The sequence below is a fragment of the Ischnura elegans genome, chromosome X (genome assembly GCF_921293095.1).
Source record: "Ischnura elegans chromosome X, ioIscEleg1.1, whole genome shotgun sequence".
NCBI classification, from domain to species: domain Eukaryota; kingdom Metazoa; phylum Arthropoda; class Insecta; order Odonata; family Coenagrionidae; genus Ischnura; species Ischnura elegans.
Window position 1 is genome coordinate 41800138 of NC_060259.1, and position 14791 is coordinate 41814928.

A 14791-nucleotide genomic window follows, 5' to 3' on the forward strand; every position below is an offset into this window, starting at 1 on the left:
CATCATATTTCATGAAATATGAGTTCTTTATGTACATTATGGATGTTTTAAAATTGTTAAACTTTCAAAATATTATATCGTTCCCCTAAATAGTGCTAAAGTTATGAAAATCTGATGATGATCTACACTCATCATTGCTCGATATGGCATTGAAAGCTCGTGACCATCTAGACTCATTATGAACTTCTGATGGAAAGCAACAGGGGACTGGTTTTTGTAGAACATGGGAATAGATTTGAGAGACCAATAAATTCTGTGGAAATATATGCTGCATAAACCCATTCATCAGTAGGGCACCTCTGCTGATATACAAATGGCGTATTTTTAGCAGTGATGCATACCGTTTCTTACCTTTGAATTAGCTGTACATCGATGCAAATTGTTTGATCATTTTCTTTTTGTTTATTTACAGAGAGGACTTACATGAATGCTCCGCAAAAGCCGCCATCATCAGTGCACTTGTATGAAGTTGACCCATCTACTGTTCGAGTGGTCTGGCGTTACGTAGCCAACAGTCAGAAAGAAGAGCCTCTCATCGGTTTTAAGGTATGGGGTTTCAATCCTTATAGGATCCTGAAGTTTTGAATCTACTAGGAATTATACCTCTGAATGAACAATGCAATATGATTAGGGAAAAGGGAACCTGTATCGTATTTTACAAATTTTATCCTACTTTTAATTTTCTTAATTAGGGCTTTATTCACTTTTACCCAGCTTACCCAGTACATTATCTTATCTACTCAGGCAAGTGGCCTCCCCACCTTTAAGTTATACACGACATTCTTTGTTCTTTAATCTCTGTAAGCCATTATGGCAACTTATGAGGGATATGTTTGTTTAATTAAATGCTGCTCATGAATTTAATTGCCATGGATTAGGACAATCTACTTATATCTTAGTTATGCATTGATTGTTAATGATCGCCTGCTTCTGGTGTGATAGATAATGCATGTATTATTTTTTTCCAGGTCCGAGTTTGGGAACTTGATCAGGACATGAGTACTGCCAATGACACAATTGTATTGCTGGGCAAAAAGTTAGAGGCATATATCGGTAACCTATCCCCCGGAAAGACCTATAACATGAGAGTGTTAGCATTCTCCAAAGGTGGGGATGGGCGTATGTCATCTCCAGCTGTCACCTTCCAAATGGGTAAATACATTTTCAACATCTATTCCTAAATTATTTGCAGTTCTTTACTCAGTTTTTTTTCTTATAATTATTACTTTTATCAGTTTAGGCCCCCTCATGATTTGCCCATGGTTTGATATGTTTCATTTTTATATTCCCCATGATTTAAGTCTCGTATTTATCCTAGTTTGGCTTTTTCTTAAGTTATCTGTTAATTTTCTAAGGAGTCACTTTTTAATGCTGTAAATTGTCTTATAATGACTTATTCTATATTTGAAATAGTTTTTGACTAAGCTCTCACATTTACTTTATATATTTTATAGTTATACTATCAGTCTGAATTTATGGGTCATGTGAAATACATCAATTTTTATGAAATATTATTTTAGCTAATAATAATGCATTCATGCATTTTTCTTGGCTTACTCTTTCAGGTGATTGGGATGCTTTAAAAGGCAGCTCCCCCTCCTCCTCCTCCATGTTAATGTTCCCAAATATGTCTCTGCATTGGCTCATTCTCCTTGGCATATCATTGATGCTGCTCTAATTCCTTTGCCTCAAGTATTATGACATTGTCTGATCGTCTGTAACTTGTGCCGTGGCCAAGTATTTATTCTGACCCACAATCAGGAGTATTTGTTTGATGGAAGTGTAAAGAGAGGATTCAATATTTTCAAAATTCCAAATGCGTATGCAATGAAAACCTTAGATTTTCAGAAGTAGGCTATGATTAGCTGACAACAGCATTGCTATTCTAGTGGACATGGCAGTCAGAAATGGGAAGATGTTCTCAACTGAGAGCAATAATTGTTAATAATAATAATACATAGTCGTTTTAATTTTTTAAGTGATGTTGTTGAAGGGAAATTATTTTAAATAATACAATCGTTGTACAATAGTGTTAATATGTCATAAGCTACTTCTCTTGACTGCTGAGAAAGAGTTATTTTGGTACACCTTCAAAGAGTCTGCAACCAAGCATTATAAAATGTAGTGATGTAATTTCAGCTAGCTGCTTTTCTGGCTGTAAATATTACTTTTAATTATTTCAATATCTCCTTAAATGGCATGTGATTGCTTGTGTCACTTGCGGGAATCAAGTAGGTGCAAAGCGTGATTTGCTTATTGGAAGGGCATTTTACAAATCACAAAACTTACGTCCTGTAATTTGATAGTTGAAAGGTGTTTTGATGAAGGGGATGAACTCGTTAACGAAGAAGTTTGTGTCTCTTTCTCCTTCAAATATCTTGGAATATTTCCCTTTCAATTTGAGTGCCTTTCAGCGCAAAGCTGAGAGAGATAGAATATATAAGCTGTAAATACTCATGCGTGGTACCATTGTAGCAATGTGTATTGTTCTGCTAATATTTTGATTTGCATTCACATGGATTGTCTGTATCTATGTTATCTATTTGCATTTCTCTAAATCACTGCCGAATATAGTGCAAATGGATTCGTTTTAATTTTATGAGGTGGTGTAAGTTTAAAAAATTCTTGGTACCCTTTTATTTTTTTCCAGCCACTCATTCTTGAGGAAGCATACTTGAGATATTTTACAAATCGTATATTTAATCAGAAATAGTTCAAGGATTCTTTTTCGTATACATTCCAGTGAATTCGGTAAAATATTAATTAATGATATTTTATTTTATTGAAAGTTTTATTGCTCTAATTTAATGTCTGGACCATCAATTCATGTCTTTAGAGAGAGTGTGAAAAGAATCAATAGCAAATGAGTAGATTAGCAATTAAAGCTATTATTTAATGTATATAATTTTTCAGAGAATGCACAGCCACGAAGTTCATTTTAATGGATGTTATATGCTATACAGTGTTTTCAGTCTGTCATCACACATTCTCAACCTTAGTCTGTTCATTGGAATAGAGAATAGTGTATTGTGTTCCCCTGAATGAGTGGAGAGTTCACAGAATGCGTTCATTATTAATTTCTGTATGGCATTGCTTCGTAGGTGTGTTCAGCAAATGATCCATAGCTCCTTTAACTGCTTGAAATTTAACTGGATAACATTAGCTATGATTTGGCTCCTAATTTTATTGGGTACAATCTCTGTTTCTTATCAGCATATATTTCCACTCATGAACTATTGTCTTCGTAAAAATCATGCTTAATGTAAAGCCCTCAATTCTTCACCGAACAATTTTCACTGAAATGGTTTCCTATGCATGAGTATAAACAGTGTGATGACCGTTGAATTCCCATCTTTGCTCATATTTTGTGATCCAATTAATTGTTTAATGCCAGTGGTGGAATAGTTTCGTTGAATTGTTTGGTATGAGATTTACATGCATTGCATAATCGATTTGATGGAGCATTTGTAATGATACTATCATTGTGCTCAAAATTTGAATGAAGTTTCATGTGGGCATCATCGTCCAACTGTTATAATTTGGAGTTCATGGTAAAATTGTATTTCGAAGTAATTTCAGTTTTAATTACTCCAGAAAATCAGTACCTTCAGGTTTTTAATTCTAAGTATTTTTCAATTAATGCTGTGAGCTTGATGTTTGACTTTGATTCAACGCAGTTATTCTGGGTATGAATTGCATGGTGATTGTCAGGAGCCTGTAAAACTAAGAAAGGCGTTATTCATTATTTCCCTGTAGTTATTTTCCATATTTATCACAGAAATCACAGATTCACTGTCCTGGCATGAAATTTTTCAAACAAATATGCATTTGGCTTTTGGTTGCTTCTTTTTTACTTACCATACATAAATTTGTGCATTTTTTTGTATGAAAATTTGGTCTGAGATTTAATTATCAATTACTGTTTGAACAGCCATTCATTTGCGAGTCATGCCATCAGATTTGATTAAATGTCATGTAAATATTTGGCAACTGCTGCCATTTTAGCTTTTACGAAGACATTTTGAGTGGCAACAGGAATCTAATTTCTTATAGACTTCATTTGTGTGTGTACCACCCATGAGTAAAATTTTGATTAACTGTGAGTGGATGCCTGTAAATAAGATTTGTTTAAATTTGCAGCTCTCGCTGCCAACATATATTTTGTGCATTCATTGCATTTCGATCATACCAAATGCAAAAATTTAACCTTGTTGAATTCTCTCTTCAGTAACTATCAGACTAACTGGAATGAATCTCTTTTGCATTGTGCGAAGTGTGGTTGAATTTTTTTGCTTATGATTGATATTTAGAAGTTGGAGTATTTCCGTGAATCTCCTTGATGAAATATTACTATTTTTATCCATCAAATGGTGCTATGCTGTAAATTTTGTAAAACTACTTATGGAACTTGGGAGAAACAGAGGAGGTATCTGATTTTTATATTCATGAATTTATGTATAGAGGCTTTTTGAAAATTTTAAATATTTTTAATTGAAGAGAAATATCCTGTGGTTTTTCCTGCATTCCATACTGTAGTGATGCCCATTTGATTGTAGAATTTGTGCCTTTCACCTGGGATGTACACATTTTATCTTGAGCTGCTGATGATGTAAGAATCAGATAAGGGGAACAGCTATCCCACGGTACCCTTTCACTGAAAGATTTGTGATTTTGAAATGATATGGTTTTGTTGGTTTGGGTTTTGAGTAAATGGTAGGGTCTATAAATATTAGTACGGGCAGAATGAGGGAGTGATTGTAGCATTGTGGATTGTCTGTACGTTATACTTCTTTAAGTTTGCATTATCAAAGGGCCCTTGGTTGTATAACAGATGGCATATCAAAACAATCTGTCATTCTCGGTCATTCTGATAAATTTTGAAACAGCTATCTACATAAATTGCATATGTAGTTATTCCAACATGTTCTAACTTGCTGCGAGACACGCTCATTATCTTTATGTTCAAAGAACATAGGTATTGCACAAAAATTATCATCATTCATGGAGAGTTTATTTATATACAATAAAATTATATTCTAACTTACAAATTTTTAAATGCCCTTGAAGTTGATATTCAAGGATTAATGGGCCATTAAAGTTGCAGTAAACATTTGTAATTGTTTAAAAATAGATGGTATAAGAAATGCAGCCATAATGGCATGTATTACTTCTGCAATGAGCATTTGTCTGGATTCTTGATTTATACATGTGACAAAAAGAAAACTAAGTATCAATGCACATTTCTATGCCTCACTCGAGTATACTCCCAGTTCGCAAATACATATTTAGTGACATAATTTTGTAGAACGATGTTTTTGTGTTTGAGAATTTTGCGTGGATCTGAAAGGATTGGTGAAGCTTTTTTGGACTCTAAAATTAAATTGGAATGATATGGTGTCACCTCGCCATAATTTAGCATCTTTTTATTTTTTTAGTCCTATGTTAAATTGAGTTTATGTATTTTAGCCTTTTGTGAATATGTGTCAGAAATGCTTGCACTTTTAAAACATGCTGCTTCACTATTTGATTTTTTCTTGTTTATCTTTCCCAAGGCAGTTTTATGGAACAGTATCTTACTTCTTATTACTAGTGTATTTAATATATCTCAGTTGACTCGATTCTCTTTTTCTCAGGGGTAGCTTGGCAATTTTTAGAATTAATTTTGAGCTGCATTTTGAAATGGCATCTTATTATTATTAATTTAAGTTGACGTATTTGTTTTATTTCAGGCATATAATTCGTATTGTAAACACTGACCTAGCTCCAGCATTTAGAAACGATTTCATATTTGGAAGTGATAAAAGTGAAACCTGTCCACGTTGGCCTACCATGGTTCAAAATTGCTATGACCAAAGGTTGAACAGTCTAGGTTTTTCTTAGTCTTAACAAAATGAGGTTCTTACTGTCTGTTTTCTTATTGTATTGGTGGCCAGTATCACAGGTTTTGCTGGTATTAATCATTCATTTGGCAGTTATGAACAGCTCACTTCGTTTATGCTATTCAGGGATTCAGCATTATAAAAATCTCGCCACCTCATGCTTTCTGTGTCTTTTAGGCTAGCCCTTTCTTTTGATATGCAGGGTTTTAATGTGGAGAAAATATTTTTGTATTGCCAAGTAATTCTCCATGAATGAAGATCTATCTTTTGAAGAAATTATTCATCAAAGGCAACATCCACTTTTTGCTGTCTTTGATTCATTGTGATTTTTTTGTTTGAGCATGGACTACTGTGTCCAAATTACAATTTGTATTTATAGGGGTCATACATTTTAATTATTATGTGGATACCAACATTATATTACATTCATTCTATTGATGATTGATATTTTTTTTTTTAATGTGTACTTTTATAATTCTTTCTTTTTTTACATTACTAACGAAAATTATGTCTAATCTATGATTTGTCTCTTATAATCATTGTTAATAGAAGCGCCTTGGTTAGAAATTATAATTCACTGAAAGCTAATAACTAAAAGTATTGTCCTTGTTATGGATGGGATCAAGATATTGCAAGTATTTTGGAGTGAATGAACTCCCAACTATGGCGCCTATTAAGCTGAGTCTTATTTATTGCTGTGACAAGGTGTTATTTTTAAGTTTTTCTTTTTTAGTAAAAATCTGCACACACTCTTCACTTAAATTGCACTGTATCAGTCCTGAGCCACCTCATTCTTGACTGAGCCTGATGGGCAGGTATTGATCTTGAACTGCCCCAGCCTTATCATATTCCGTCCAATTAGCGTTTATTAGCCAGGGCTGTGGTGATGGAATTATAAGTGATGGCAGATTGTGAAGTACTCATTATTATTATTATTATTGATATTTGTTACCTGATATGTATTTTAAGCTATTTTCTGTTTAATTTTCTTTTGGAAATATATACATTTATATTTTATGGCTTGGATTATACATAACCCTTGTGTACATTTTTTTATGTGAATGATGCTGACAAAGAAGTATTGTAAGGGCTGACCATAGTTTCATAGGCGTTTCCTATGTTGTTTTCCATGTTTGTGATCTTTGTTATGTTTTCAACATGTGAGATGCATTTTATTTAGTACTGTATGCATCACTACATATGTATTGTTTTCATTCTTGAAGAAATGCATTCAGGTTTCTGTATAATGTCAGTGGCTGCAATGCTGCTCAAAATGATGCATTGCATTTTGAGTTTTTAAAACTTTTACATTCCATAACTATGCTGTGTAAGAACTTCATAAATAAAGCTGAAATGTGAAATGTGCTTATTTTTTATCTTTAATTTTTTCATCTGATTTATTGTGCAAGTGATTGTTAAGTGTGCATTCCGTACTGATGCACATTTCAAGAAATCCCTCCCTTTAAGGGTTCCTCTTATTCTGAATTAGCGTTGGCCGTTATTTTGTGCAGGTCACAAGGCTTTCCTAACAACTTTTAAGCTTGCGGAAAACTCTGAAGTAGTTAGTGGGAAGTGGCAACCAATTACAACTTTAATATGTCAACACCCTGGAATAGAATGCAGAAGGTAACACTGGTTGGAAAATTTTTCAGAGTAAATCTAGGTTTGGAATAATTAATTTTTACATGCTACTGTACTTCCCAGAGAGTGTAAGGATTGTTAATTCTCTATTCCCATTTTTCTTTTAGCTCCAGTGGAAACATTTTTTTCTTCAAATATTTCTTAGGCTATGTCCGTGTCTGTACGAAAACTTTCATAGAAAGGCAGGTGGGAGAATTTCTGGGGGAGAATTTCCATTTGTTTGGTGGGTTATTTTGAGGCTCATTTCCAGAGAGGGCCAGTCCCCCTCACCCCCCTCCCTAATATTCCCCCTGAAGGAACTACCATCAGTGACTCTAAACATTTGTTCGTCCTCAATGCAGAGGGTAACATTAGTGATGAGAACTGATCATGCTTGTTTGGACACTGGGTACCAGGATATACAGGTATTACTGGAAATGAAAAGGCAGATAAACTGGCTAAGTCCAGCGTTGAACAGAATCCAGCTTGCCCAACGCTCAATGATCACACAATAAACACCAAGCTAAACACTTCATTGCAGAGGATTGTCCTGGACTCAGAAAAGAGACTTCTCCTTAAGAACAGAAGTCAACGTCGGACGGTACTAGGCATAGTTTCTGGTCACTAGGCATAATGAGGCATCTGCACCTCCTTGGAGTCACAGACTGACCAGTGCAGATATTGTGAAACAACAAACTTACTCTCTGGGCAACTCATGACTTTGAATGCTTTGCCTGTCAGAGACCGCGATGTATTCAAGGCATCTGGCTACAGGGTAAACTCACGGCCAATCAGAGTGCTTGGCTTAAAGCTTCTGTTGTTAAAAAATGGTGCGTCTTCGACCTAAACATCACCTTTAACTTTGGTTCCCACTGGCATATGCTATCTAGGGTTAAAATTTCACGACACAATAGGGTAGTTTCCTTCATCAAAGAAAACGAAAGGCATTGATTGCGATTCGTTGCCCACCATTAGTGATTTCATAGTATACAAATTATTTGATTTTAGAAATACCGGTTTAGACGAATGGCAATGGTCAATTTTATCCTCATTTGAAAAAGGCCAGATTGGCGCCCATGCGATTCCACTCCACGTGACGTCACAGGGACCTAGTTTCTATACGAGTAGATTCGTCTGAAATTACCAATGCATGCATGAGGCACAGAGCTCAGGGAAACATGTCTTAATAATCACCTGTTAAAACTGGCTAAGGTCGGAAAGTTTTCTTCGTTTGATAAGGTATTAATAACCCTTATTTAAGCCAAGCGCTACCAGCTAGCTAAGGTACTCGGCTACCTGCTAGCATCCTGCGTCGTATCAGCGCTCAAAGCCTCGCCCCAAGGTCACCTCACTTGCGGCAGCGGGAACCAGAACGACGTCACACGGAGTTTTCCCGGAATTCATACTTAGCCGTCGCGTTTTCGCGCACTTGAAAATTTTCACTTTTCATTTGATCGCGAAAAATTGATATCGTGATTTAAAAATCTAAAAGCGTGAAATACGTACTCCAGGAGTAATAATCTTTCGATTTAGGCAATAAAAAATAATGGGAAACCACCCTATTGTTCTACACCCTGTATACGCTGGTGGAACATTGCTGCTAAAAATGTGATTTGATGAGATAATATTGGACACCTATTTGTGCCTTATCTGGGTGAGTAGGTAGTGTAAATGTCACATCATCTATGTGCGTACATTTTTGTTACCTGTGATTCCCGTTGGAATTTCTGCAATGCAGTGGCGCAGCGAAGGGGGTTTTGGGGGATAAACCCCCCCAGATCTCAGAGAAATTTTTAAGTTTAATCCATTTTACGTCATTGGATTGATATTACTAATTGAATAGTGTAAGGATAATTAAAATGTCCCTCAGAAAGCCGTAAAACTCACCATTTTGAACCATTTATCTTAAAATTCCGCAATAAATATTAATCTCGCACCTACCGCTTATCCTGGCCGGTATTCCATACCCCCAAACACCCCGGTATTAGTTGCACCTAAACCCCTCCTCCTTAATTCCTAGCTGCGCCCCTGCTGCAATGAGGATCCCTTTTGGCCTAACATCGGGCCCCTTCTTCCTCATGACTTTCGTGATGCCCTATTATGGTAAGAATTACGGTCCTTGCTGTAGCATCTTTTGTCGGAGCGCTGCATAAACATGTGACGTCACCGGCAATCGCACCCAAGTAGGATATTCGCCACGAATAGAGCAGTTGACTTGTCCCGGATTCGAAGCCGTATCTTGGATTTTACCGAGATATTTTTCTTATCGATGTAAATCGCTTGCAATGGCATTAAAAGCTATTAATAATAGAAAATTATGGGGTGCAATGGATCTCTAATATTATAAGAGATTACGTTACTGCCGCTCAACCGGTCAAATATGGCATTTTCATGACGTATTTAAAACTGAGGCTATCGTCTTAAAATTTTCAGCGTGCATAACGACAGCGTGCAGCGACTATTTCATTCACTTCATTTCAAGATGAACATTTACCTGAATTTCGTAGTATACAAAAAGAAGAAAGGAGGAAATTTGATGTATAGGCAAGTCAGGTATAGGCTAAAAGCTAGTCAGGGCCGGATTTACCCAAAGTTACGCAGTAGGCACCTCTCCATTGAGCACCCTTCCTCACTTGGCCCCCCTCCCCGATTTTTATGATAAGGCATAGCCACTCGCATGAGGTAAGGTTCGGAAAGAAGGAATAAACAGATGTATGGCTGACAGCATAAGTTTATGCTTGAATTTTTACGCAGGGAAAATTCGACTTAAATCCAATAATTCAATTAAATAAGACATTCGATTTTAAAAAACAAGCTGGAGTAAAACTTTATGAAACAGTTTAACTTTTATGCAACTAAAACACTTTATCAATACCCTTTCCTAAAATAATGTCTAGCCTTAATTCATACAGCAAAAAAGTTGACTAACTTCAAAAATAAAAACATTACGTACTGCTGTAACTGAATGAACAGCGGTAGCACGAAATATAATATAAATTAGCTAATTTAAAAACGCATGAAGAGCAGTGGTACGAACTACATTTTCAATTAAACAAAGCCTCTAAAATACAGATACGGCCAACTGCATATCTTCCTGCAATACCTTCTAGGAAAATAAAGCGCAGATTAAAAACATGAATGAAGACATACCGGGGCCTGCCTCAAGCACAACGAGAACTACTTACCTCAAAAGTTTCCTTATCGTCTCCTATTCGGCAAATTCATTAATTATGGCATCGCAGTTCAAGTTCTGCTATAATCCCAACTTAGCACATTTAAAGCCCTAGCAAAGAGGACACCTACAGGCAGACTGAACCCACATAATAAGCCTGCTGACGTCGCACCGTGGCGGTGCCCTTCGAGGCACCTCCAGTACAGATCATTGCCGGTTGCCTAACAGAAGGCGCCCCTAGGTACGTGCCTATTTGCCTTACGGTAAACCCGGCCCTGCTAATAGTGCAGCGGATAAAAGCCCACAATGAATTGTGAGCTGAAGTCGAGATCAGTAGACGCTAAAATAAGGAAATCACAGCAGCAACTGAAGGCAAAAAGAATTATAGTAGATATTAATACATGCGAATTGATTTTAGCTCGAGCAACGTGAGTAGGCGATGATTGTGAGGCACCTACCGTGGGTGGAATGGGAGAGAACCGTTTTAATGCAATTACCAAAAGGCACTGGAATGCGATGAATAAAGAACAATTAGCATAAGTTCGCACGCGATAAGGGTTGCTTTCAGTATTACAAACAAACGCTTGGGGTCGAAAGTAAACGATTTCCTGGGTGACGACGAGTTTGACCCGAAGAAGAGATCAAAACCAACCCGAGATTCTATCTTGATTATACGGCGGAATATAGTCATTAGGGCATAATTTCTTGTTTTGCGGTTTCGGCAAGGTGTTTTCGGGATCTAATCAAAATTTGATTATTTTGGAGGAGTAAATTTTACGCAAGTTGAGATACCTAATGAGAAATTAGGAGGGGAAGTTTAAATTCGTGTCGTGAAACATGATTCCTGGGATAGCAGTTGCTTTTTTCATTATACACCAGCCACATAGCGTTTCAAGGTGTGTCTGGCTGACTGTCTAACCCCGTTTGCGCCTATTATTTTCCGCGAAGTAGTGGCGAATACAGGAAAATCTCAAGGGGGTGCCGCTAAAGATATCTTGAATTACCTTTACTTTTATCGCAATGAAAAAATAATCATGCCTCATGCAAAGTTTAAGAACGATATATTTAAACTGATGATGCAAGTATACTAGACAATAAACAATCATAGGGGTATGGTACTTTTTCACACAATTCATTTAAGACGACCGGTTTCGTCGCAGAGGCGATATCTTCAGGTACAGAAATCGTTATTTTGTTGTTTATTTGGTTGCTATTACGCGTTAGTAGGGGAGGGTTGCTTTGGGGTTGGAGCGTTACTCAACTTCAGGGGAATCTCCAAGAGAGGGTTGACAAAAATATTCTCATCAGCTAAAATTCCATTCGTAACGCGTAATAGCAACCAAATAAACAACAAAAATAACGATTTCTGTACCTGAAGATGTCGCCTCTGCGACGAAACCGGTCGTCTTCAATAAATTGTGTGAAAAAGTGCCATACCTTTATCATTGTTTACAATGGATTTTCACAAAGTTAAGCCGGAAACAATCGAGTTTATACAAAACAATACCTTCTTATGATATAAAAAAGTTACAACTGTGGTTCGGAAATGCGGACGGCCCTGCAAGGGGAGGGCACGCCCCCCTATGTAACCGCCACTGTCGCGAAGACGTAATCGAAATGAATTTAGGGCTATTTCGATTTTGCCATCTTGAATTGCTGCACAGTATGGCAATTATTATTGGAGCAAATTTCGATTTCGATAGCAAATCGACACCGTGGATTTCGACAGTAAATGAATGACACCTCTTCTATCTTACCAAAAATTGGCATTATTTTTGATTTCATATTATTTAATACCTACCAAATCAATGTTAACAAAAGCAATGCTCTCAATCCGACAGCTTCACTACGATTGATTGGCAGATGGACCTTAGAGATCCACACGTTCCATTTTATTGGAAGGGAGAGAACACAACTATATGGGAACGCTTATTTTCGATATTTTTAAAATTGACACATTGTTTGAATGAGAGATCAATGACGCGTGCTTTTATCCAGCTCCTTGGCTGATAGATAATTTATTCATAAGCTATTTCTCACACTGGTCTTAATCATCCACATCTACTCACCAGGGGCGCAGCTAGGAATTAAGGCTGGGGGGGTTTAGGTGCAACTAATAACGGGGTGTGTGGGGGTATGGAATACCCGCCAGGATAAGCGGTAGGTGCGAGATTAATAAATTGCGTAATTTTAAGACAAACGGTTCAAAGTGGTGAGTTTTACGGCTTTCTGGGGGATATTTTATTAATCCTTACACTATTCTATTAGTAATATCAATCCAATTAAGTGAAATGGATTAAACTTAAAAATTTCTCTGAGCTCTGGGGGGGAGGGGTTTAACGCCCAAAACCCCCTCCTCGCTGCGCCACTGCTACTCACGATCTCACTTGCTGCCTCAATAGTTTCGTGCCGGGAGATGCTAGGGCAGCAGTCGTTTGATCTGATTTGGCTCCCTGAATCAGAACTATACTGTATATGCATTCATTTTCGGTGTGAAAACAAATTTCTGTACCTATCCTTGCGGCAAAGCATCTCTCTAAATTCATCGTTTCTGTCGGAGCTGGAAATATCTGTAAGAATTAAATAATAAAATCAGTTAATGATTATGCGTGCAATCACCTGTACACATGTTAATCCCATATCGAGGGTGTAAGATATGATGGTTCAACGCGATTACATGCGGACATTTAAGATCACCCCCTAGATAGCAACTTTGCGCTTTGCCCATTACCAATTCATTGTTTTGCGTACATGCATGTCTAAAATCCTAGCAAGCATGCATTTTCCTAGTCTCCTGCAGCTTTAAGCAAAGCGGTCGCAGCTCCATAGGGATTGTGCTTGGACCGCTCGATGTTACTACTTCTTTCATTCCTTCTACTGCTCTCATTACTTGCTTAACAGAACTTGGTCATATTCTTCTTCGCTTATTTGCTCTTCATCTTAGAACCTGAGCTTTCTTCAGCTCTATCATCGATTTTGTCGTTTTCTTCCGGGGATATCGTTTTATAATTGCCACTGTCTTGCTTCTCCCGCTTCCACGGTGCGAACCTGTTTCGTTTGGCTGAGCTTCAATGTTGCAGTATATGATTTTTTGATGTTATTGCGATTGCTAATTCTCCAATAAAAAGTAAGCTCGCAGATTTTTCCGTCTCGGCTTCAAAAATATTTTGGACGTGATACAAATTTTTACCCTTCGACCTATCTGGCGAGTATGTCTCTTCAGAGAGTGATTACTATTGCTCCATCAACCTACTAAGTAGCTGTTCTTTTAGAGTGCACTTCTTTCCGCACGATACGTTCAACGGACAAGAATGCTCTTGTGTATTTAGTACCACTTTGAATGTGAAGAAGTTCCTTTCAAATGTAAGAGAATTTTACTGCTTACAAATGAGTTTCAGTTTTAATGCTGCAGTCTCATTTTGCATGCATGCACATCGCCATTGTACTCTTAGTTCATCAATGAATGCATAATCACTGTTTGGTGAGAAGCCCATTTCTAGGTGAATCAAGGAATACGTGGTGACGACTAGAGATTCTATGGTCTATGAAGTTGTATTTAATGATTATTTCTCTCGCATGTTTTTCTAATTAATATTTCAAACTATTTTATGATGGCTTTATATTGTTTTATTCTGATATTGTATATTTAGACTCCATGGCATGCCGCATTTCTATTTTATCTCATTTTATGCGACTATTAAGGTCATTTTACACGAGGCACGGAATTGCGCAGGTTAGAACTGCATTAATTTCTAAAATAGCAAGGAATTGAGCGAATGCACGAACGAAATTAGAACAGGGGCTATTTTGCCATCTCACGTCCACGCATTCTCGCATGTTTTCTAGCTTTACACGATGCAATTTTTAATGCGCCTTAGTACACACGTTAGATTGTGGAAGTACGTGTCCCGTGTAAAACGGCCTTTAGTCTTTGCGGATAGGTGCTTGAATTTTTCTTGCAAAGAAATTTTCCTGTCCATCATCAGAAGAATCCATGGCAATGGGCTTGTTCACCAATTCTTTCTAACTGTCGATAGTGACAGAGCTGGCAATTTAATGAGACACGTACAGTGTCGTTATTCGATCCATCGCCTACTTCTCAAGGTATTCGCGGCAAAAC

General features: G+C 37.1%; 1 protein-coding gene across 3 annotated transcripts in view; it reads left to right on the forward strand.

Moving 5' to 3' along the window:
* LOC124171700 (contactin) overlaps window positions 1–7244 on the forward strand; it is a 55732-nt gene extending 48488 nt beyond the window's left edge. For 2 of the 3 annotated variants that reach the window (XM_046550956.1, XM_046550957.1), the window contains 3 exons: window positions 413–546; window positions 969–1152; window positions 1566–7244. In XM_046550956.1, the coding sequence (XP_046406912.1) occupies window positions 413–546; window positions 969–1152; window positions 1566–1678 (431 nt within the window). In that variant the 3' untranslated portion in view covers window positions 1679–7244. The remainder of the gene's footprint in view (window positions 1–412; window positions 547–968; window positions 1153–1565) is intronic. The other variant, XM_046550958.1, reaches the window with a different exon arrangement.
* Window positions 7245–14791: the final 7547 nt, after the last annotated feature.